We start from the raw sequence: 25,810 nt of genomic DNA on the forward strand, positions 1-25,810 counted from the left end.
ACAAAGAAAACATATAAGTGTTCTTCTTATAACCAATAAAATGTCTTTTTTTTTTGTTGTTATTAAACATGCTAGGGAATTGAGACATCATCCTACTGCAATCATCTGTGGGTTAATCCTTTCACTTGGCTACCAATATTCACTAATACAGTGGCAGTAGGATTGAGCCTGGGCTACTAAACTGCATCAGGAAACTCAAAGTGAGAATATTTACTCAAAGTAGCCTGCCAAAGATTTGCAGCAAATAACCGTCTCTGTTTTAATTTTAATCACATTTAAAAATCAAATGTGCTTGCTAGACTCCCTGTGATGGACAGAAATGACAAAACCAATAGTATGGTCAAAATAATTATGACAATAAGAAGGTTTGTTGTTCAGGGAGCACCCTCCATATATCCAGTGATGCACAAGATATAATGTAAGCTTTTTAGCATAGACAAGAAATTGATTCTTACCTGCTAAATTTTGTTCCTAGAATACCACAGATCAGTCCAGACTCCTGAGTTTTGCATCCCTGCCAGCAGATGGAGATAGAGTAAAAGCTCTACTGACACTACCCTGTAACCTAGTGTGCCACCTATAGTCCCTCAATATTGACCTGTACCCAATTCAGGATGAATACATAGAAAATTAAATCGACCTAAACCCCCTTAACAAGCAGGAGGATGGTGAAGTTTTGCAAAGGAAAACCCTTTCCAACAATAACAAAAGGAAAATATCACTGAACTCTCAACAATTCTTTAAGAAATTGCCATGCTGGGTCAGAGCAAGGGTCCATCAAGCCCAGCATCCCGTTTCCAACAGAGGCCAAACCAGGCTTTGTTATGTACACAACTGCCAGAACGAGCAGACTCGCCCAAAAGTGTGGGACTCTGGACCGATCTGTGGTATTCCAGTAATAAAAATTAGACTTATCATAGGCCTTCTCTCTGATTTAATTATTCTTGCTGCTATTGAACCCGGTAGGCTAGTCCAGGAATAGTCTGAACCCAGGGTATGTTGGTCAAACTCATTGCCTCAGCAATTTGTCATGGTGTGTGAGTCCTTTGGCTGTGGTGTGATAGGTGCAGCTTGGCAGGCAAACCAGCTGAGCCCATGCTGATAGTAGACAGACGCACTCAGGCGGGGACAAGGATTAGACTTCACCTATACCAGCCTCTTCCCCTGCAGGTTGAGTCTTAGGTAAGTATTCATCGATGTGAAGTGTTTGAAAAAACTTTCCACTTGTTGCAGCAAGGAGACTACAAGCACTAACACCTCTGATACCAGTTTCTGTTCCTGAACTTCTCTAGAATATTGATTATGAGGATGAGCTCACCCAGGATGGCAGTTGTTGAACTCATTTCCTCCATGGCATCCTTGAAGGAATTCTGAACTTGTACCATCTGTGTCCAGTTTAACTATTCCTGATCCACACTGACCCTGGCATCCACAGACAGTCATGAAGATATGTATGTTGTTCCACTAACCTCTGCATCATAAGATAGATGGAATTTCACCTGGTGCCTACATCCTGAATAAGCTGGTGCACAGGTGTCCCAACTGATTCCTGATTGTCACAGAGCTGCAGTCTGGCCTTCACACTCTGGTTTCAATGACCCACTATTTTCCTGCACTTCTCTAGCAGGTCCCACAGGACACAGATACTGCCTTCCTTGCTCCCCAGCCCCAGGGCCTCCCTTACTACTAGATGTAGAGAGTGTACAAAGCATTGGATCTCTTGGTAGACCCGATTATCCACTGCCTTCATCATGTTGCTTCTACCATCTGTAACAACATTAAAACCGTAACTGTTATGGGTTTATGACCTACCTATCAGTTAAAGCTCATCTCTCTTATAGCTGCTAAGATGCGAGCCAAGATATGGTTCTCATCAACCACCTGTGTCTTGATGGTGTCCTCCACTACAAATTGCTGCTTGCCCCTGCCTCAGCAAACTACCATCAATGTTCTATCAGGGAGAGGTAGTTGTATGTGTAGCATTCTGGCTGTCCATATGCCACTCTCAAAATGGATGCTACTCCCCTCTGCCTTGACAGCTGTGCCTGCATCAGAGCACAGCATTGTAGGAGTAGGGATCCTCTCCTTTCCTGAATTGAGTCTTGTAATTTGATAATAAGATGTGCAGCAGCCACTCAAATCCCACGCTCTCAACCAGCTGCACAGACTGGTTGTCCTGTGTAATCAGTTCTCCAATTGTCTGTGTCACCATCTTTGATGCTGCCTGCCTCTTGATCTGGGAGAGTGATACAGAATACCATCTCATCTGCTCCATGATAGCTTGCCATTAAAATGGGATGGGGGCTATTGGCCCACTATGTCTCTGCGGTAAGACATGGGGGGTCAGCTAGGGATGTGAGTTTCCCCCTTTGCTTTAGCTTTCCTGCTCCTTTGAGTGGAGAATGGGGGTCTTCAGACTAGCCCTGACTTCTCGAGAACTCAATACTAATAGGTGTTGTTTTTTCAAATGATGGAGTATAGCACTATTTGAATAATGGTCCACTACTTTCCCTATACTGATGACGTTTTGACAGTGATTGCATTCTGAAAAAGGCTGAACCCCCTATAACTGTAAAGTGCCTCCACACCTCTGATGTCTTGTGAGATCTCTTCTCTGGATCCAGGTGCAGCTGCTGCTACTGCTAGGACTGGGGTTGAGGGCACATCAGGAAGTTATTGGCCAGGGGCATTTCTCATGCTATTGACTGCCTGATTCTTCTAGGGAATGATCTTGGCTCCAGCAAGCTTGCTCACTGCTTCTGCAGCTATGATATCCACCAGCTGCTGCTCATGTTAGTACTAGTTGCTCATGTTAGTACTAGTTCTGCAAACACTCCATCCTCAGCAACTAGCTTTTTCAATATCTCCTTCTTCTAAGTCTTCAAATCCCTAAAATTATTCCTCTGAATCATTAGCTTCTGCAAAGATCTGCCTTAGGCACTTGTCAGAGCAGAACAGGGAGCACTGTGCTGGCTTTCACTGGGGCTCATGTAGTGTATCCTTACTGCTGCTGCCTCTCTGCAATGTGGCTGCTTTTGTCTCCCCCTGTACCATACTAATAGTGGAGATGGGAGCAGATGCCAGCTTCTCAACCAGCCCTGCATCTCTGTCTAGTTTCTCCCTCTTAAAAAAAAAAAAAAAATCCCTTCTCAACTTCATTAAGAGGTCTCCTGATCCTCATCCTATGCCTCTCATGATAGCCACTGCTACTTGTGCTTTCCTTAGGTGTCTCTGGAGCAAGAATAGCCTTTCTTCTTCATCTCCAATGCAACCTTTACCTCAATGCCAGTGATATGGAATTTATTGAAATAGATCACTAGCGGGTAGAGGCTTTTAGTGTTACAATCAATATAACATGCTAATGTGGACACACCCAGAGAGCAGACCTTACAGAGCACAGTGAACTGCTGATGCTTGCTGACTATGTAGAGCACGAGTCAGTCACTCACTGAAGAATTAATACAGTGATGTAGTGTCATTGAATCTTTTTACATAAAGAAAGCAAGCTGCCCCCATCATAGTTAGACACTGGCCACTCTGCAAGAGAAACTCTGTCTCTCTCTCTCTCTATATATATATATTTTTTTTTTTTATTACAGACGCATGCTAACTGCTTGTTCAAGAAGAAAATTACAGTCTTATCCTGCTGATATACAGTTACACTGTAACTCTCTGACAGAGAGATTACAGTTTCTCCTGCTGTGAATAGCATGGTTAGGGAACAGTGTCAGTGACTGCTAGAAAAAAACTTATTTCTCCTCTAAATCTAAAGCTTTTATCCTAATCATTGTTTTTCAGTACATACAAAGATAAGCCTTTGCACAGTGACCACAAGAGAGACATAATACTGAAATGATATTATTTCAACAATATAAATTAAACACTCTTGCTAGGACTCAGTTTATAAGGAAGAAAGAAAACTCTATCAAGAGCAGGAATCTGCAGGCATCTTAAAAACTTTGATAAAATACTTCCTAAGTATTAAATGGGCTGGTTTCTAAAGTATTCTCTGATGGTCCTGGGTAACCGTGCCCAACCTCTGGGAAACAATATTTAGCCGCAAGGAATGATCACTAAATGACTGTGACAGAGTGTTTAACATTCATTGTAAGGGCTTGAGGAGGAACGCGCTCATCTTCAGGTACAGCAACAATGGCCAACAAACTCCCCTCTGATGGAAATGCTGAGGTAGAGTCACCAACAGTATTGCCAAACTTTCCAGCATAACTAAGTCACAGAGGCAACAAAGAACTTATCCCATTTCCAGCTGAAATATCCCTCCATATGGGTAGCTGCAATGAGATCATCAATCTGAGACCCCTCTGAACAGTTACAGGCAGCAGAGCAAATATCTTGGAGGCTCAGTGGGTGTCGGCAGGGCACCTTTCTCTGTCTCACCAAATGGAGCTCAAAGCCCACTGACTTGGGATGGGGACAGCACATTCAAAGATGAAACGCTGATCCAATGGGAGCGCGGGCTCAGAAGGGAGAATCCTCACTCGACCCTTCCTCCTGTGCAGTTTTGTTCAAGAAAAAGCAAGTATCAGGAGCAGCTAAATATGCTAATAATTTATTTAACTCTAAAACTCTGAAGCATGGAGCTTCAAATCATTGCCTTCTCTCTCTGAAATCCAACAGAAGAATGAGTGTGAAGAAAATAGTCACTGGCTACTCAAAGTGTTCTTACTTCCACTTTCAGCCAAAAAAAAAAAAAGATGAGGTCAATCCAAGCAACTGCCAGCTGGGAGTGGTTGGTTGCAAAGAGCTGAAATATGATTGATCCTGATCCTTCCTTATCCCATCCCCAATTAGGTCAACTCTGTCTGGATTTGCTTTCCCTACAGACTTTAATGGGACAAAACTGAATAAGTCAAATAGGATTCAGATTTCTTCAGGGACAGAGTCCATTCTGTTTGGCATCACCAAACTAAGCTAAAAATCAACTTACTTGTTACATTTTTCATTTTTCAGATCATCCAAATGCTCATCCATATCTATACATGACATGTATACCAGTCAACACTTTTTCAATATGTTAATTTATGGTCACGATACATTGATGGCATCTTTTTTATCTGGACACACACAGAAGAACAATTATTAATTTTTCACCAATGGCTCAATCAAGGCAATTCTCATCTAAAATTTACCTTAACCTATGATCGCTCAAGATTATCATTTCTTGACATACAGATACAAAAAGATATGAATGGCATTACCACAACTCTCTACAGAAAGCCAACGGATAGGAACAACTATCTCAGATTTGATAGTCACCATCCATGTCAATTCAAGGTAGGATTACCCACAAGTCAATTTTTCAGGATTTGGAGAATCTGTTCAGAGCAGGCCAAGTTCCTTCATCAAGCTGATATTTTCAGAAAATATTTCTTGAAAGGGGATATCCTAAGAAGGTTATCAGGAGAGCATATAAGAGGGCAACCAATTCAGATAGAAACCAACTACTACAGTATCGTCATAAAGAGGCAACTCCAGCATTGGTTTGTGTATTACAACACACCAACCTTACTCCATTAATCAAAGTCACTATTCTTAAATATTGGCACATTTTAAGTCCACATTCCGTATTCAGTGACCAACCAATGTTTGCTTATTCAAGGGGTCAGAATATTAAACAACGCATAGTCAGAGCAGCCCCCAACATACATTTTCCACTGAGTGAAGTTGGACAGGTTCTTTGTGGTCACTGTTCATTTTGTGCCACAGCACACACAGGTCTGGTTTGGCAAGATCCATGCTCAGGAGTAAAGATGACAAGGAAAATACAGTAGATTGTAATACGGAATTTGTTGTGTATGCCCTATTGTGTCCTTGTAAAAAGACTTATGTTGGACGGACCAAACATAAGATCTGCACACGTCTCACCGAACACCACAGCATAATTAACAAACAGGACATCAAGGCACCTATAGTGTCACATTGTATCACATTAGGACATACATTTGAAGAATTCACGTGGACCATTTTAGAACATATACCACCCCATTGGAAAGGAGGAGATAGAATATCTCTCCTAAACCACAAAGAGAATCAATGGATTTTCCGACTTCAATCATCAGAACCCTTAGGACTAAATGAGAGAGTAGAATGGTATTCACTCATATAGGTGTATATTACTTTAAAATCTCATTTTCACTCAATAGTCATTTTTCACATAACAGAGACCTTGTAACAATGAATATAATATATAGTTTCCTTTCAATAATAACAAGTTTTTTGCATTTGGTACACAAAGACATGGTATCCCTTTGATGTTTGCCTTTTTGACCACATGCTTTACAAAACCAATAGAGATTGCCATAGAGTGCATCATTGTTATTTTTTAAACAATGATTTATACTGAGATCATAATGAGAGCGTCTTTTACTAAATACCATCAAATATAGCCGCAGGATACCCCTCTTTGTGACATCACTTTCCATATAAGGACTTAGACCAAAATGGCCACCAATGCAGACGTCAATGCCCTTATTTGGACCTTTCCTTTTTTTGCTGAACTACGTCATTTCCTGCCTGTCAATACAGTCGACGGATTCCCTTTAAAAGCGGCGTTTTGGCAGCAGCTCATTTGTCAGCCGTGGAGAAAAACACTAAAGAAGGCAATATACAGCTGGGCAGACGTACATTTTAGAAAAAGGTTTGGTCAGCAGATAGTAAGTTCTTAAAGTACCCTTTTGATTTGCTTTGAGCATCTTTTTAAACACGATATATTGCTATCGTTTTTGCAGTGCTAATAAGTTGTTATCATCAGCGTGCAAAGCTGACCATTTCAGAGTCATTTTGTGTTTTTCCATTATCAGCCATAATTTAAAATTGTTAGCGATCCGACAACACTGAAAGGCATGCTTACAATTTATTTTTGTCTTACATAGTGGGCTAAATTAAGCTATTCTCATCTGTATATGTTTTCCTGAAGCTCCAAGAATAAGTAATTTCTTACTCCGAAACCCTGCAGCGTTGGAGGATCGACTTCAGGATCAGACCAAGGAGATAAGTGTACATTACAAGTCTCTCAATTGTGCACATTGTATAAATATTGACTACCACAGCTTAAATAGTCATAGTTAAGACAAAAAGAAGTGACCGATGATTAAACTGGTCGTTGTGCTTTAAGGCCTCATCTATAAGCCACCAGCACTTATAGTTACCAAGTTGCCGAGCTTCAAAGACTCTATCAAATAAGTCTTGCAGCATCAGACACTATATGATGGTCACTTTAAATCCCATTAAGTGATACAACTAGAGCCTTTTTCATAGCAGAATATTTATTTTTTTGTTGCATCCATAGTGAGCAGCAGTACCATTGAACCACCAGACATGTCCCAAAGTATCCACTATTGATTCAGTCCCTTAATAATAAAAGAGAATAAGAAATGAGAGATAGCCTGTATTAAGAGTTAATAGGAACCCACATATATATATAGCACACTCTGCATTTGATGTAAGTTCTGAATTATTTTTTAAACCTGATCCTCATGGTAAATTGCTGTGAATGTTTTTATCCTAACTGAAACTTTTGTATATTATGGAAATGTCCTGGATTCTGTAGGTGATTTCAAGAGCAACAAGAAACCAAAGGGTTTTGTCTTAAAGGCCTATTATAAACCATTTTTCTTTTTTTAAGTTGTATATAATAAACTGGCAGACTATCAGCTGTTTTGGCACCCACACTGCACCAGAGTCTTCTTGATCATCAACCCTGGACCCAGGCTATCAAATATGCCATATCTATATAACCCCACCCTGGTGTGCCTATCCTGCATGGGCGGGGCCATAAAATAATTTGTTTCTCTTCAGGGCTGAAACCACTCACTGGCTAGCTCTTTTACTATCTTACTTCCATGGCCAGATCCTATATAGGTGAGGGGAGGATTACTTCCTGGGCCCGATGTGACTTCTCCTTATAGTTCATGCAGTGAGTGTGAAAGAAATACTCTGGAGTCACTGATTTAGTGTCCAAAATTAAAGTCTTTACAGTTCAAACACTGATGATGAATGGCACAATAACTCAGACTGCAGCACCACAGAATTCTCTTGTTTTATTTTCTTACAGTCTATTTCCTCTCTCTGTGCAGGACCCACATACCAGGGCCAGGAAAAGATCCACTCTACAGAGCTTGGTTAAGTGGAGCTTCCAGGTGGACAGGGTCTCTTTAGAATGGTCAAAAAAAACCCCCTTCCAATCTGGTAAAAATGGTATAGATTCTATGGCACAGAGAAGAAATCTTCTCTCTCTCCCCAGCGTAGTGAAAACACCGGATGGGTTTCCACAGTGATTTTTTATTTCCCTTACTCACGGTTAGCAGATCTTCAGGATCTCCTTGGTTCTTGCACAATCACTTTATATCTTCTTTCGAGATCCCTGCTGGGAGGAATTCCCTTGAGGCAAGCAATTTTCTTTGCTTTAAATAGGAAGGAAGGGGCAGCCAAAACATCCTCCTGGATCTTGAACTCAAAGTATTTTATCCCCAACTGAATTTAACACCAGAGAGCCTCCCTGCAGCAGGTAACTGCTTTCCTCATGGGGGCCTTGGAGGACAGGTATTGTCTAACTTACCCCACCCCAGACACAGGGTCCCCCCGTGCCCTGAACCCAGGTGGTGTGCAGCCTCTCACAAGACTCCAACCACTTAAAATCTTAAACCCGGAAAATAAACCCAGAGAGAAATTCCTAGCCAGCCAGCCAGTGAGTGGACTGGATAAGGAAACCCCTCCTGACCCTTATCCAAACCATTCATGAGCTGGTTAGGGTTTTCACTCTGGGTCTATTTTCCAGGTTTAAGATTTTAAGTGGTAGGAGTTTTCCTGGCAACTCTGATTGGCTCTGGCCTGAAAAAACAACTCAAGCAAATTTCCTCTGTATTTCCTAACTCTGGGCAAACCTAAAGGGGCTGCCTCCCCACGCTCTCTGTAAGGAGCTGCTATATAGACTCTCAAGGGACAGTCATTCTAGACCCCTCAAAGGGAGGAGCTGCATTTGAATGATATCTCTCTCATATACTAATTTGTACTCTTAATAACTGAACTAAAAGCTTCAGGTAAGCATAGGGTCCATCACATCAATATTTAAAGGCTCAGTATTACAGTATTTGAGGAGGTGTGTGATACATTCCATCTTCTTGGACTGTGAGATACAAAGAGTAGAAATTGCTTTGTCTTCTGTCTTAATCTGGCATAATCAAAGCAGCAAGATCCTCCTCTGTATATGGTTCACAAGAAGATAAAACATTGCAGAAACATAGTAACTTTCTGAATATATGTGCATGCTTAAAATAGTTTGTATTTAATATCTCTTGATTTCTTCATGTCGCCCTATATGACAGTTTTACACTTCATTTTCAATCACATATAATCAGCAGAAGTTCAATTAATGTGTCCTATATACTGGCTAAATAGATAAACCTAAAATATCATACAAAAAAATCAGCATAAGAGCATGAGATTCCTCATATAAAAGAGATTGGGGAGCCTTGCAGTCAGGGCAGGTGCATCCCGATAGGCAAACTAGGCAGTCATCTAGGGTGCCATCCATTAGGGGGCAGCAAAGAGCAGTCATATGGGGCCATGAGCAGTGCCTCTATGTGTGTGTGTGAGTGAGAGGGATTGCGTGTGTACCAGAGACCAATGGTGTTAATGAGAGACAGGGAGGAAGCCTGTGTAAGGGTGTGAGTGTGAATGAGACAAGCAACCTAAGTGTGTTTAAGAGAGGGGGCCTGTCTGAGTGAATGAGGTCGAGATCAGAGCAGGGGCCTGGACTGGGAGGGGAGAGGGGAGGGAGAGGGCGCAAGGCAGAATGTTTGCCTAGGGTGCCTAATAGCCTTGCACTGGCCCTGCTTGCAGTTGGGAAGTAAAGACTGCCATCAGTACTCTCACCTGTTGAGCAAAATGACCAATCAGCAGGCTGTTAGCAACAGAAGTGTTCCCCAAACTTTCTGTGATGTCAATTCCAAAATCTCTGCAAGAATAAATCTGGAAATTTCGAAGCTCAAGGTTTGTGCTTTGAGAAATCTGAAAAAAAAAAAAATCTAGAGATAGTTTTATTATTTCTTCCTTACTGAATCTGAGATTCCTCTTAATTCTGCTTTGAATCAGAGTCAGTGCTTCCATTAGGCAAACTAGGCAGTAGCCTAGAGCACATACCTTAGGGAGTGGGAGGTCAAAACAGTGGGAGAAGGCCTGGGACTACCAGTGGCGTCCATCCTGCTGGAGGCTAACAAGCATAGAGATACCACCAGTAGATAAGTGTTAGGGATACGGGGTGAAAAACCATTGTTTGCCTAGGGCACCAAATACTCTTGCATTGATCTTGTTTTAAACTGTTATCAGTTATTCCCTTACATACTGTGGGACCCATTTAATAAGCTTCAATAAGATAAATAATGCAAATTGTCTCTAAAATAACATGTGTTATCTAGCAATTTTGCATGTTATTTCCCTTATTGCAGTTTCAATCAAGCTAAAAATGGGGCCAATGCAATAAGGGGTGCTAACAGCACAGGTTTTTTTGGGGGGGGTTTCCAAGAATATTTTTATTGAGGAATGATGCAGTACATTCAAATGTTTAACATATACAAGATCAACATGATATACAGAACTGAACCGCAAACATTCTCATTTTCCCCCTATGTCCCAACCCGTAACCCCCACAGCCCTCCCACTGATGTCATTGAGATTATAATTTCATAACATGTTGGCAGCCAAACAATTTTGCATGGAATCTTGAAAACCTATCCGTGGGACCACCCCAAGGGAAACAATGTGTGGACTGAGTTTGGTAGAGACTGATATTACGGAAACCATATATCTCTGAAAAAAAGCTTCTTCATCTGTGTGAAAAAACTATATAGAGACCTATATTTCATCTGGTAAAGCTCTGTCATTAAGGATGACCACATGGATCCCGTAGGAGATTCAGGTTTTAACCAGTACAATAATAAACATTTTTTAGAAATCAGACAAGCCTTAGAAAAAAACAAAGTGTTATCATTGTTGATAATACTTTGTTACTCCATAGTCATTGTTAAGTATACAAAATGAACATGACCAATGGATATTCATATGAAATAGAGCAGACACCTGTTTATGTATAGATTCCCAGAATTCCTGGACTCCCAGACAAGACCATAGACAATGTATTAATGAGGCCTATTGGGAACCGTATTTCAAACATTCACCAGTCGTTGTAATGCCAATTGATAAGCCCTCATTGGGGAATATACAAACCTATGAAAAATTATCGCTTGCATTTCTCTAAGATTTACATTGTTAGTGATCTTTTATATAGACAAATAACAATCTCAAAGCATCTGGAGGTCTAATTCTCTTGGATATCAGCTTGCCATTTTACCAGAAGATTTCCATAAATGGGATATGTTATTACAGATTTATTTATTTATTTATTTATTTATTTAACATTTTTTATATACCGAAATTCTAGCAACAATGTTGCTAATCATTTCGGTTTACATATAACATTGGAGTGACTTAACATGCGAGTCTTACATGGAACAGGAAAATGAACTTGGAGAAAATTGAATAAATACTAATAACAAATAACATTAAAAACAACAGTAGTAATAGACATGTTATATACAGGCGATTTAAAAGAATCAGTATGAATAAGATATCTGCAAAATAGACTAGATGGATTGGAAAATTAATTCTTTAGTTGTTGAGCTAAGAGGTATTATATGGCATAGATTTATAATTTATAATTTATAATTTATAATTTATGGCATAGATTTATAATTTATAATTTATAAAAATTATACAAGTGAGAGAGGGTACCTTGTCTCACTATATACAATTTAAGCAAACTGTTATATGTGGAATTATCTAATTATCCCTCCACCCCCTTCATCAACCGCTGGCAAAATGTCCGTAATTGGGCATATAGCAAAAAGTGCTTCGGGCGCAGTCCCAGCTTCTCTTGAAGATCCGTAAATGAATAGAGTTTTCCTGAGGACGGGTCTAATAAATCTTTTAGCATCAATTTAATATACGCAAGGGAAAACGTCTGGGAAGAGATTCAAAAAAGGGAGTAGTGGATTTCTGATAATAGGGTAGTGTAGGGATACTTGTGGCGATAGATTCATTACTTTATGCATCTCTACCCATACCTGACGAATTGTTTTGAACAGGCCAGATTTAACACCAAAGGTCTGAAGGTCTCTGGATGAAATATGAAGAACCAATTTTGGGTCTAGAGTTACAAAAATGGCAGAGATCAAACTGTAATCCGTATATTCAGATGTACCATGTAATACAGATGTGTAGAGGGACGCCATATGTTGCATTCGGGATTCGGATTCGTCGGGGGCGGATATGTTGCATTCGGCTGTATGGAGCCCCGATTCGTTAATACTTCCATTTTGATTTGTTCCCCGCTAAAATTAAATTAACTACAACCCCCCACCCTCCAAACCTCCCCAAGATTTACCAAAACTCCCTGGTGGTCCAGTGGGGGGGTCCAGGAGCCATCCCCTGCACTCACACCCTCGGTGCTGGTTTCAAAATGGCGCCGATAGCCTTTGACCTACTATGTCACAGGGGCTACCGGTGCCATTGGTCAGCCCCTGACACATGGTAGGAGCACAAGATGGTGCCGATGGCCATGTGACAGGGGCTGACCAATGGCACCGGTAGCCCCTGTGACAGTAGGTCAAAGGCTATCGGCGCCATTTTGAAACCAGCACCGAGGGTGTGAGTGCACGGGATAGCTCCTGGACCCCCCGCTGGACCACCAGGGAGTTTTGGTAAGTCTTGGGGGGGGGGGGGTCAGGAGGGTGGGGGGTTTGTTTAAATTGGTTTCTTTAGGCAGCCGAATACTTCGGTGAAGATTCATGTATTCATGGGGAATCGCGATACGTTTCGCTTCCCCACAAATACAACGAATATGGCCACATCCGTTGCAGATTGCCAATACATAGGGACCGAATGCACACCCCTACCATGTAACCAGTCTCCCAAAATATGAAGATTTGTGCCCAAAAATATATCTTAAAGTCCAAAAGGTTTAAACCCCCTTGTATTCTTGGGGAGGTTAAAAGAGAATATGCCAGGCATGATCTTTTCCCTTTCCATAAAAAGACTCTTAAAATGGTCTGTATATTTCTTTATTTTTTGATTTGTAGCATTTCTAGGAGCATGAGCAAAAGATACAGGAGTTTTGGGGTAATAATCATTTTTATAATTGCCACACAGCCCTGAAGAGATAGAGGGAGAGAGAGCCAAGCTTCCAATTTAAGTCTTAATTTGTCAATTATTTATTTATTGATTGATTTTTATATACCGCCGCTCTTCAGAGATATCGCGTCGGTGTACAGAGAACAAAAACATACGCCGGAGCGTTATATATGGAACAATAAAAATAGTCGAAGTCTAATACAAGGCAACTAATAAAAAACAGAGATATAACTTATAAAACATATTTATAAGGTAACATATTTATATTTAGGTAACATATTTATATATAAGGTAACATATTTATATTTATAAGGTAACATATACAATTAGTGGGGGATATTAATTTGGTACCATTGATCTGGGTCTTTGTGAATTAATACCCCTAAATACTTTATAGTGTCTCCTACCCACTTTACTGGAAATGAAGGCCAATTTGATGTGAGCTTCCCCGAGATATCTAGGGACACTGTTTTAATGAGATTTAATTTAAACCCCACCACAAGCTTATATTGTGCAAATGCTTGTAATGCATTCGGAAGAGCTTGTCTAGCATTAGATAAAAATAGAAGTATATCGTCAGCAAATAGAAATGTTGTATATACTAAGGGCCCCATAGGAATACCCGAAATCTCAGGAACAGAATGCAGCTTAAGAACAAGGGGCTCAACCGAAAGAATAAATAAGAGGGGTGATAGAGGGCAACCTTGGCGGATCCACCTGCAAAGAGGAAACTCAGCTGATAACATTCCGTTTACCAAAATTCTGGCCTCAGGGTTTGTGTATAATAATGTTATAAAATTGTAAATGTTCCCCACAAAACCAAATTTATTTATTTATTTATTTATTTATTTATTTAAAGCTTTTTTATACCGGCATTCATGATAAAATCATATCATGCCGGTTTACAGAAAACAGGGGAGTGATAAACATTGAACGAAAACTGGTGTTGATATGTAGCGAAGAAGTTACAATAAACAAGGGAAAATTAGAACTTGGAGAAGAAGAAGAGTAGCTGGAACGATTTGAGAAGAATTTGAGAAGAACCTTGCACAGAAAGGGTCAGGCCACTCTGTAAAAGGCCTTCTCTGCATCGCAACTTATCAGGAGAGGGTCTGAGACAGAGTTGGTTTTGCATTTTTCCAATGCGCTCCAAACTTTATGTATGTTGACTGTAGATTGTTGACCATGGACAAAGCCCACCTGATCTGCAGATGTAATCTGAGGCATTATCCAAATGATTTGCTAAAATCTTAGCATAGATTTTGATATCTAAGTTTAATAGAGAAATGGGTCGATGTGACGAAGCAAACTGCACATCCCTTCTAGGTTTTGGTAATACTACTATCATAGCTGTTTTCATGGAATCTGGCATACAACCCTGAGCCCACATGTCCTCATAGTCACCGCGTAAGGGTTCTGGGATGTCCTAAATTAGTTCTTTGTAAAAAAAAAAGTGTCCAATCCATCTGGGCCCAGGGCTTTGAGTGCCGGCAGATATTTAATAGGTACAAAACTTAGATTGTAAACCCTCTGAGGATAGAGAACTACCTACAGTACCTGAATGTAAACCGATGTAATATCTCAGATCAAATGTTGGTTCCTAAAAAATAATAAATAAATAAATAAATAAATACTATTTCTTTCACTCCTATGTCCTTTTCAACTTAGTAAGTGCCTCCTCAGATGGTGAACCACAAAGAATTTGGTCGAGAAATTTAGTAACAGAATCTGAATCAGCTTCCTCGCAGCGTATAACTCCTGATAATTTTGGAAAATACTTGTGCTATATCTGAGGTAGATGTACATATTTCCCCCTTATGATTTTTTGTAGCTGCTATAAACTTAGAAGGTATTTGACTTTTTAAAAGTCACGCCAGCATGCATCCAGATTTATTGGCATATTGGAACATATGATATTTCACACGCTGTAAAGCGTTTAGAGCTCTGTTATGTAATAGATCATTGAGCACCATCTGAATGGCTTTGTATTTCTCCAAATAGGGATTTGCAGGATACCCTGTTAGTTTACGATTCAGGGTCCTGAGTGAGGTTTCTAAGTGAATAATCTCCCTGTTCATTTGTTTCAATTTATAACTAATATAACTGATAATATTACCCCACAACACAGCTTTTGCTGTTTCCCAGAACAGAATTGGCTGAGTAGCATGATTCCCATTAAACTCAACATATTCTTGCATAAATATATGGGAAATTCTGGATCTTTGGATACACTGATAGGTAATTTCCATTGGCTGCGCCCCTGAGGTTTCCCCAATATTATATGTGCCAATACTGGACTATGGTCTGAAATAATCAGGTCTTCAATAGAATCTTTAGGGAATTGAGCAAATACATTTTCTGAGATAAGTAAATAGTCAATCCGGGACCAAGCTGAATGTGCATGTGCCATGTGGGTATATGCTCTTTCACCTGGATGCAGATTCCTCCAAAGATCTAACAGATCTAATTGCTTACATAAAAAAGGGGGCCTTTATTATCGCTCATGGGGTGACTCCCCTGCAAAGTTGCCTATCAAGAGGGGGTCTATGGTACAATTTAAGTCTCCACCCAAGATAATAGGGGTATTGTCGAGTTGTGAGACCTGAGAAACCAACCCTGAGAAGAAAGAATGGTCATATCTGTTGGGGGTGTATACTGATATTAATGTTAGCATAATTCCCATTAGTTTTCCCACAAGAAATAAGTACCTCCCCTCTGGGTCTGCCATCATTTTAGTCATATGAAAGTCAAGTGCCTTATGAATGAGGATGGTCACCCTGCAGCTTTTAGATGTCTGTGCAGTGGAGAATACTTGGTTGATCCCTTTTTTCTTCAATTTAGCTATTTCTACTTCACTTAAATGAGTTTCATAGAGACTTGTTCAGTCTGGCCAGAACGTTTTCTCTTTTTACCAGTATTCCCAGACTGGAGATATTCCATGTGACTATATTATAAGCCAAGATATATCAAATAGACTAGATATGGAAATGACAAAATTCTTAGGCTGCAAATCGCAATTAGATCTGACCCAGAAACACAACACAAAGTTTCCCTGGCATTTTGGTATGTTAATGCTAAAAAAAAACTATAAAGTATTAATTGTGTAGATACTACCCCATTAAAAAAATAGATTTTCGGCATCAGTCCTCCCCCCACCCTATCCTCTTCCCTTTGAGAACACAAAAGTTCCATATCAGAGTCCATGTTGTCAAAAAGCCCCAGCCCTTGACCCCCCTCTGATAATGTATTTCCCTCTAGTGGGACTGGGAGTCATCCGTTGTTGACGGATCAGCCATTTTCCCGAATTGAAACTGTGATGTTTACTTTCTTGAATCAGTGCCTTCTCCCAAATAACCATTGAAGCCTTCAGAATGATTGAAAAACAAAGTACAAAACAATGTCTTATATTATCCAACTCATTTTCATGCCAGGTCTCTTGATTGTTGGAAAGACCAAATAATAATCTGTAAAACTCTGATAACGGCCATTTTTGCTTTGGAAATTAACTTAGCAGAAATAGAAAACACCGGAGCGAGGGTGCAGTCTGTCTTAGCGAGTCGCCATCTTGACTCCACCCCCCAAAATAATTACTTTATGAGCATAATTGAGAACCCGGGCAATGACACCCGTGGTCTGCGTGTCTCTTCTGGTGGGGTGTCAAGGCTGCCCTCACAGCCGGAAGTAGATGCTCATCCAAGGGGCTGAGGGATGTTCCTTCCGAGGTCGGGTCACAGTCACAGTCTCCTTTCTGTGACCCAATAGCCAGACCTCCCAGACCCAAAATTGCTGGTTTTGACACACACTGTGCAATTGTTTTCTGCCCCGGAGGAAGCATTGAAGTCGAGGGGTAACTTCTTGTCTTCCCTTTTCTTTTCAGAGCCATTCTTGCTTTGGAAATTAACTTAGCAGAAATAGAAACACTGGAGCGAGGGTGCAGTCTGTCATAGTGAGTCGCCATCTTGACTCCACCCCCCCTTAATAATTACTTTATGAGCATAATTGAGAAGCTGGGCAATGACTACCCATGGTCTGCGTGTCTCTTTTGGTGGTGGTTTCACACCCAGCCTATGGGACCGTTCCATGAGGTTCCCCATAAGAGCCTGTAGAGCAGGAATTTTTGCAGTCAGCCATTTTTCCACTGCTGCCATTAGCTCTGAGACCATGATCGTTTCAGGGAACCCAAAAAAAACGCAAGTTGTTCCTTTGTGATCTATTTTCAAGATTGTCAAATTTTTCATCCCGTGTCTTAGCTGCTTTTTCCGGCTCATTAAGTCTTCTCTTGAGAGTTCCAACGTCATCTTCCATGAGAGCTACACAGCCTTCAACCCGCTTCATTCTGGTGTCAAAATCTCCGAGGAAGGATCTCACGTCCACGATTTGCTCTGATATCGGCTTGGGAAATTTTGTCTTCTAGCGATTCCTCACCTACATTTTCAGGCAAGTCAGGAGGGATGGTCGCTATCTTAGAATTGGGAGCTTTCATCTTTTCTTTCTCTTTTTTTGCATTTTTGTCACCATTCATAAAATTCTTCAGCAAAGTTAGTGTGTGCAGCTGCAATTCAGCTGAATCTTAAGGAAAAAAGTTTGTGATGAGGCGTTAAAAAGTGATATATTTGCAAAATAGGTGGGAAATGGCTGGAGCTTGTTCAATCTGCGGCTAGCCGAGTTCACTACATCAAGTGATTCTCCAACAGATGGCGCCAGCCGTCCATTGCTCCTACCATGTGACAGGGGCCGACCAATGGCACAGGTATCTCCTGTGACATAGTGAGGGCAAAGGCTATCGGCGCCATTTTGAATACTGGCAGCCGACAGCCCGAGTGCAGGAGATCGTGCCAGGACCCCCGTTGGACCACCATGGACTTTTGGTAAGTCTTGGGGGGATCAGGAGGGTGGAGGGTTTATTCATTAGATACATTGTATTTGTGAGGGTTCGCCATATGTTTCGTGACCCCACAAATACAACGAATAGGGACATATACGTTCGAATTGCCAATACGTGGAAAATGAATGCACACCCCTAGTAAAAACCAGTGATAAGATTAGTGCAGGTGCATGCAAATCCCATGTAAAAGAAAGCATTAGCTGTTCCTCAGCAATGCAGTGGGGTACAAAAGGCAGACAGCTTAAAGCACATTTTCTTGACACTTGAAATTTAACTTCTGGGTCACAGCAGTATTAAAAAACTTAACCCACATTTCCGGTGGCCATATTATACTATTGCAGCACTCAATGTAGTAGTGTCTAGCTGCTTCTATCAGACTGGGCACAGCAAAAGAATAACTTTGGCCACCAGAAATATGAGTTTACTCAACCTTGTACCCAAGAGCTTAATTTCCAGTGTAAATTCTGACAGACACCTACAGCTGAACAGTACACTGTGTATCCAACTTTGGCATACTGTTTAACTGTAGATGCCCATCCCTGGGAGCTTACACTTTGTTTAGCTAACTGCAAGTGCCCATTCCAAAGAGAACATTCTTGCATCCAAGGCCCTACTGGCAGAGAATGGCAAGTAAAATCAAAGCATCTGGAGGTTGATATTAAAACCTGGTCATTTAAGTAACTTAGCTGGATTTAGCTTAGCTATGCCACTGAATATATGCGTACATGTGCTCACTTAGCCATAGAATTTAAATACAGCTAAGTTTAGACCTGCTATTGAGGGGGGAGGCATTGATGGATTGAGGGATTTAATATTTGTATACATTTGGTGGCAGGATGGAATGGACTGGGGTCACCATTGCAAATTGCCAAGGCCATGAATTTGCTTATTTCCTGCCTATGGCACTGCAATTTACTACATTGCTATTCTCAGATACCACAGTTTATTAAATCCCAGAATAAATAACTTGCAGTAAAACAGTGCAGGAACATACAGTTTCACCACAGGTACTAGTAAATAGCATCTGAGACAAATGGGGTTGGGAACTATTAATGTTAAATTGAACTGTTTAAAACACTAAGGGCAGGATTTTAAAAAGGTTACGCATGTAAATCCGGAGGATTTATGCATGTAACCTGCCTTACACGTGCCAGGCCTATTTTAAAAAGGCCCAGCGACACGCATAAAGTCCTGGGACATGTGTAAGTTCCAGGGCTTTACAAATGGGGCAGGCCGGGGGCGGGGCCAGAGGCAGGCGCAAAAGGTAGGATAAATATTTTTGGGGGGGTTAGAGTAGGGCTAGGGGGGAAAGGATAGGGGAAGGGGTGGGAAGGTTAGGTTAAGGGGGAGGGGACGGAGGAAGGCAGAGTGGCTCAGCGCGCACAAGGTGCACAATTGTGCACCCCCTTGCACGCGTCAACCCCAGATTTTATAACATGTGCGTGTTTCCGCGCGTATGTTATAAAATCGGGCGCACGTGCTTCTTTCCCTAAGAATTGTTTTGTTTTATTATTATTTATTCAGAATTTTAGGGAACTCTTCCCCTTCAGGTTTGGAAAGATGATTTTGTCCTCAATAACATGATAATCATTGCATATCATAGCCAGTCTATTGACAATGGACGGTGACACATAAAAGGTACTGGTGGTGGCAACAAGAATGGTGAATCATAAAATTATGGAGGCAAAATATTGTTAAGTCCATCCCAAACAGACAAGCTTCCCAGGCTGAATATAAAAAGGACTGAAGCCCTCTCTGATGCAGACTCTGGGCAGTGTACTGAAAGGTGGCAGAAGTCCAGTCATCATTCCAAAATAAAATGTGATGTAACAGCAGGAAAAGCCTAAAAGTGAACAGGGAACTACTTGCCTGCCTGCAGTGCTATCACTTTTTGTTTTAAGCAGTGAGTCAAATCTGGAGTAATTTACACTAGATACAAGGTTATCCCTCATAAATAACTTAAGTGCAGGGTAGTTCCTCCAGAAAGTTATGGAATTGCAGTATCTGCCCATTGCTGTTCATGGAAACCCCACAAACATCTGCAATTTCTTAGTAGTGAGATTTAGATATGTTTCTCTGCAGGCTTCCAGAAAATTATTAGATACAGATCCCCAGCTTTCCCCTGGAAGGAGGTTGACTTTTTTCCATTGACTTCTTAGCAAACAGCTTTCTGTAAACATCTTTTATGCCTAATTCATTTGGCAATTTGCTACAGACCTCCAAGGAGCTTGAAAGGCAAACATTGCCATCAGCTAGGGAGAGCCCTAACATGGCACATAAAACCTGTTCTGCATGAACAAACAAGGCAACTAACTAATCCTGCAATGGGTCTTACCTGAGCCCCGCCTTGACTCCCCCAGGCCGTGAAGCTCTGAAACACAGCTGTGCCTGTACTCTGAGGCTGATATGCTGGATATACCCAGAGACCATACCTGTTGGGGCAGAAAATATGAAATAAAGACAGTTTGCAAGTGCATCTTCTCAAATTTGGTGAAGCATGTAGAGATGTATGAAAACAAATGTGTCAGTTTCACCTGTATGAATTTCTCATGGAAAATACCGTACTAAGCTATCACCTTTTGTCTAGAACGCATAAGAACAAATCACAGCTGTAATGATTTTTTTGTGTTATTTTCCATTACAAATGTTCCATAATTCTTCCTCCTATTTATTTCTTCCAGTTACAATACGGGTGAGGTAGCCTGACTAGTGCCGGTGGATGTACTTGGAGGGACAGAAGGAGAAGATATTTTGCTAGTGCTGCTTCCACAGCAATATGTCGAATAAGCGGTACAGCTTACTGCCCATTGTCCAGGCCAGTGGCAGCTTCCAGGGGATCTCTTTCTTGGGGCAATTTTCTCTTTTTCCTTTTTCCTCTTAGAATCTCATTATACTGGTCTTAAAACACTGTCTGATACACATGATGCATTTTCTCTCTCCAACAACCTGACGCTCACACAAGTAGTAGGTCTCATGGTCCCTTACTGCTGGCAGGGCCTTTGGTACAGCAAGAGCGGATGGTAGGGGAAACTAAGGAGTAGTTGCCAGTTGCCATCACAGCAACATTAAAGGCGTCATCATTCATCATCAATGATTCTTGTTGACTGAATTTCAGTGAGTGCAAGATTTTTTTCAAAAGTAGTCATATGGTGTTATCTAGAGATGTGAATCGTGTGATCGATCGTCTTAACGATCGATTTCGGCTGGGAGGGAGAGGGAATCGGATCGTCGCCGTTTGGGTTTTTTAAATATCGTGAAAATCATGAAAATCGAAAACCGGCACACTAAAACCCACCCCGACCCTGTAAAATAAATCCCCCACCCTCCTGAACCCCCCCAAAATGCCTTAAATTACCTGGGGTCCAGTGGGGGGGAGGGCAGGAAAACCGGCACACTAAAACAACCCTAAAACCCACCCCGACCCTTTAAAATAAATCCCCCACCCTCCCGAACCCCCCAAAATGCCTTAAATTACCTGGGGTCCAGAGGAAGGGTCCCGGTGTGATCTTTTACTCTCGGACCTCCGGTGCTTGTAGAAATGGCACCGGCGCTACCTTTGCCTTGTCATATGACAGGTCAAAGGTAGCGCCAGCGCCATTTTGTTTTTTGTCCCCTGAGGTCAGGAGCGTAGGAGATCGCTCCCGGACCCCCGCTGGACCCCCAGGGACTTTTGGCCAGCTTGGGGGGGCCTCCTGACCCCCACAAGACTTGCCAAAAGTCCAGCGGGGGTCCGGGAATGACTTCCTGCATGCGAATCGTTTTTCCGCCATTTTGCGCAAAATGGCGCCGGCCGTAGACAACACGATTTGACTGCAGGAGGTCATTCCGGACCCCCGCTGGACTTTTGGCAAGTCTTGTGGGGGTCAGGTGGCCCCCCCAAGCTGGCCAAAAGTCCCTGGGGGTCCAGCGGGGGTCCGGGAGCGATCTCCTGCCGCGAATCATTTTTCTGTACGGAAAAACCAAAGGTAGCGCCGGCGCCATTTCTACAAGCACCGGAGGTCCGAGAGTGGAAGATCACAGCGGGACCCTTCCTCTGGACCCCAGGTAATTTAAGGCATTTTGGGGGGGTTCGGGAGGGTGGGGGATTTATTTTAAAGGGTCGGGGTGGGTTTTAGGGTTTTTTTTAGTGTGCCGGTTTTCCCGCCCTCCCCTTTCCCCTCCCCCTTCCCCCGATTTATGATTTTTTGACGATAAATCGGGGGAATTGTTATTGTATCGCGGCTCTAACGATTTTTGACGATTTAAAATATATCGGACGATATTTTAAATCGTCAAAAAACGATTCACATCCCTAGTGTTATCACAGACCAGAGCAGTGCATGGTTGAGGTAAAATATCTAGTGAAACTGGTATGGAGAAGGTTTGTGACAGAATCAGCACAGGACACTGAAAGCTACTATCCACCACATAATGTCTTGAAAAGTGTCATGGTTGGGTGGATAAACAGGAAACTACTGAAGGGCTTGAATGAAAGAGCAGAATGTGAAGAAGAAAAAAATCTTGCAGGAGATAATTAAAAAAAACAAACAACAAAAAAACAAAGGAGAATAATATGTACCTTATACAAGAATTGGCAGAATTCTTGTTGAAGGACTGCACAGGAGCCTGGGATGGTCCCCCGGGTGCGAGATGAAAGAAGTAACCATAGCCTGCACCACAGACTGTATTATCCTGCAAAGAATTTGATTCACTGTTAAACCAGTTTTCCTCTTACTATGGAAGGATTCCCCAAAAAGTAGAATTTTTCTAATAATCACTTGCCTAATCACCGAAACCAGATGTTTTATTTCTTGGGACTGGATGGAAATTTAAGTTTTCTAAAGAAACTACACTGAAGTCTTACCGCAGCCATTCGCAGGGTAATGTGTTCAATAAGCAAGCAGCATTGGAGCCAAACCAGAGCCTTACCAAAAATGACCAGTTGCAGATACTGATGACTGGTAGCACCATGGCTACCGCACATTCATTTTGAATGACAAAACTCACCACGCCACAGTATTGCTATTGTAAGCAAAAGCTGCAATAGAAGCTGAAGCTGGACATTTTTGCTAGTCATTACTGGTTACTTTTAATCTGACTGATAAAAGCATCCAGACTGAAACAAACATTCAGATATGAAGTGATGACTACATCTGGCTGACTATGCTTGGAGGACATTTGACAGTATCCAGGTCAGATAAGCATCTCTAATTTCTCCCTACTCATGCAACAAATGATGGCACTGTATCATTACCACAACTTCACTTTCTGAACCTAGTTACATAGTGACATAGTAATTGTATAAATCTGCTTTGCAACGAGCACCAAAGGTCAGGTAATATGCTCATGTCTCCAAAGCCCCAGTTAAAGAGAGAGTTGCATCTTTACAGAGACACTGACAGACAGCACAGAAGGAACATGTACTAAAGAGGAACCAGTGCGTGCCAGGCTGACAACAGTTTAGCAGACAGCATGAAGCATTTTGCCTGGGCGCCGAGGTGAAATGCAGAGCCAGAGCTGGGACATTTGTGGTCAGAAGGGGGGAGCTTATATTGGCTTGGGGGTAGGAAGCAGTGACCTTTTCTGGTGCATGGTAAATGATAAATTACAAGAGGTCTGGGTAATGTATGATGGAGGAGGGGGGAACAGAGGGCTATGAAGCCTATAGCAAGAATACTGTATATAGGAAAGAGATGTAATAGTGAGCTCTCTGAAGGAGTTTGGAGAGCAGTCAGGCACTGCACTCTGTGTACTGTTCTCTTTCCTTCCACCAATACCTTGTAAACCAAAGACAAATTTTCCTTACAATAAAGATGTCATTATTGGCCATATTTGGTTCTTCTGTGTATTGGTATTGGGGGCAAAACACACATAATGACAGCAGAAAAGGACCAAATGGTCCATCCGGTCTACCCAGCAAGCTTAAGGTAACCTGCCACTCTGTGCAGGCTACTCCCATATTTCTCTTAAGGGTAGTAACTGTCACTCTGAACAGTTAGCCCCAAACCTTATGATACCCATAAAAATTTCAGCTAGTAACATTTTTTATGGGATGATGAGCTTTCTTGAAAATTCAGAGAGTGTTGCTTGACTTGCTTTTCTGATGAACTTGGCCATAGAAGTAGTCCTGTGCTTTTTCTCTTATATCTGCACATCAGAACCCAAGCTGAAGAAGTCAAGGCCCTCTTGGTTGTTGCCTGAATCCAGTTCCCCTTTTCTCCCTGCCATTGAAGTGGGGAGCAATGTTTCAGTTGCATTTAAAGCATCAAGGATTATTGGTTAAGGGTAGTAGTAATTTCCATGCCTTCTGCTAAGGGTAGTAACTGCCACCAAAAAGTTAACCCATGCGAGCTTTCTTCATTTTCTTTAGGTCTTGAACATAATAGCAGTCCCTTGCTTTTCCCCTTATTTCTGTGTATCAGTATCCCAAACCGTAGAAGTCAGGGGCCCTCGGTTGTTGTCTGAATCCAATTCCTCTTTTCCCCCTGCCACCTAAGCAGGGAGCATCTGTTAAGGGTAATAACTGCTGCACCAAACAAGTTAGCCCTCTGCACACTATTCTTCATTTCCATCCTCTAGCCATCTAAGTGGAGAGCAATGTTGAAGTTGCATTAAATGTAGAAAACGTATCACCTCTTAATGAAATAATTCACATTAGGATCATTTTTAAGATTCACAAGAGCTACCAATCCCCCCAAAAAAGGGTATGTTGGATATTTTATATATTTCAAAAGACCCTATCTAAAATTATCTAATGTGAATTATTTCATTAAGAGGTGATACGTTTTCTACATTTAAGTGTCATTTTAGTAAAATTCCTCAAGTATCACATAGTGCAATTGGTTTTTGGGTTTTTTTGCAGTTGCATTAAAAGCATCAAGGCTTATTTGTTAAGGATAGTGATCTCCATGCCTTCTGCTAAGGGTAATAAACGCCGCACCAGCAAGTTACACCCCTGCATGCTTTTCTCATTTCCATCCTCTAGCCTTCAGAGAGCCAAGTGTTTATCTCATGCCCTTTTGAATTCTTTGACTGTTTTCGCCTTTACCACATCATCCAGAAGGGCATTCCAGGCATCCACTACCCTTTCCATGAAGAAATATTTCCTGACATTGGTTTTTAGTCATCCCCCCTGAGTTTCATTTCAAGACTCCTAGATCTATTGTTTTCTTTCCAATGGAAAAGGTTCGAAGTTCGTGCATCATTAAAACCTTTAAGGTATCTGAATGTCTGTATCATATCTCCCCTGCACTTCATGTCTTCCAGGGTATACATAATCAGATCCTTCAGCTTCTCCTCATAGGTCTTCAGATACAGAGCTCACACCATTTTGATCACTCTTCTCTGTATCGCCTCCATCCTGTCTCTATTCTTCTTGCGATACAGTCTCCGGAATTGAACACAGTAGTCCTTGGTGAGGCCTCACCAAGGACCTGTACAAGGGGATTATCACCTACTTTTTCTTACTGGTTATTCCTCTCTCTATGCAACCCGGCATTCTTCTGGCTTCAGCTATCACCTTGTCACATTGCTTCGCCATCTTCAGATCACCAAACACTATTACTTGAAGATGGGGAAACAATGTGACAAGGCGACAGCTTCCTCCTCCTCCCTGGAGAGCTGGGATTGGTTGCCTATGACTATTTAACCCTGCTGTTTTGCAATTCAAGGTGTGGCTAATTTTAGTTTTTGGTTAAACATAAAGCAGGCATTATGTCTGGGTTTTCTTTCCTGCCTTTT

General features: G+C 41.6%; 1 protein-coding gene across 3 annotated transcripts in view; it reads right to left on the reverse strand.

Moving 5' to 3' along the window:
• Nucleotides 1-25,810, reverse strand: part of PKHD1 (PKHD1 ciliary IPT domain containing fibrocystin/polyductin) — a 1,284,809-nt gene that overhangs the window by 605,490 nt on the left and 653,509 nt on the right. For all 3 annotated transcript variants that reach the window (XM_029596114.1, XM_029596113.1, XM_029596115.1), the window contains 3 exons: nt 22,650-22,762; nt 20,427-20,523; nt 9,895-10,029 (listed from right to left, as the gene is read on the reverse strand). In XM_029596114.1, coding sequence (XP_029451974.1) covers nt 9,895-10,029; nt 20,427-20,523; nt 22,650-22,762 — 345 coding nt within the window. The remainder of the gene's footprint in view (nt 1-9,894; nt 10,030-20,426; nt 20,524-22,649; nt 22,763-25,810) is intronic.

This window comes from Rhinatrema bivittatum, chromosome 3 (genome assembly GCF_901001135.1).
Source record: "Rhinatrema bivittatum chromosome 3, aRhiBiv1.1, whole genome shotgun sequence".
In the NCBI taxonomy this organism is placed as follows: Eukaryota; Metazoa; Chordata; class Amphibia; order Gymnophiona; family Rhinatrematidae; genus Rhinatrema; species Rhinatrema bivittatum.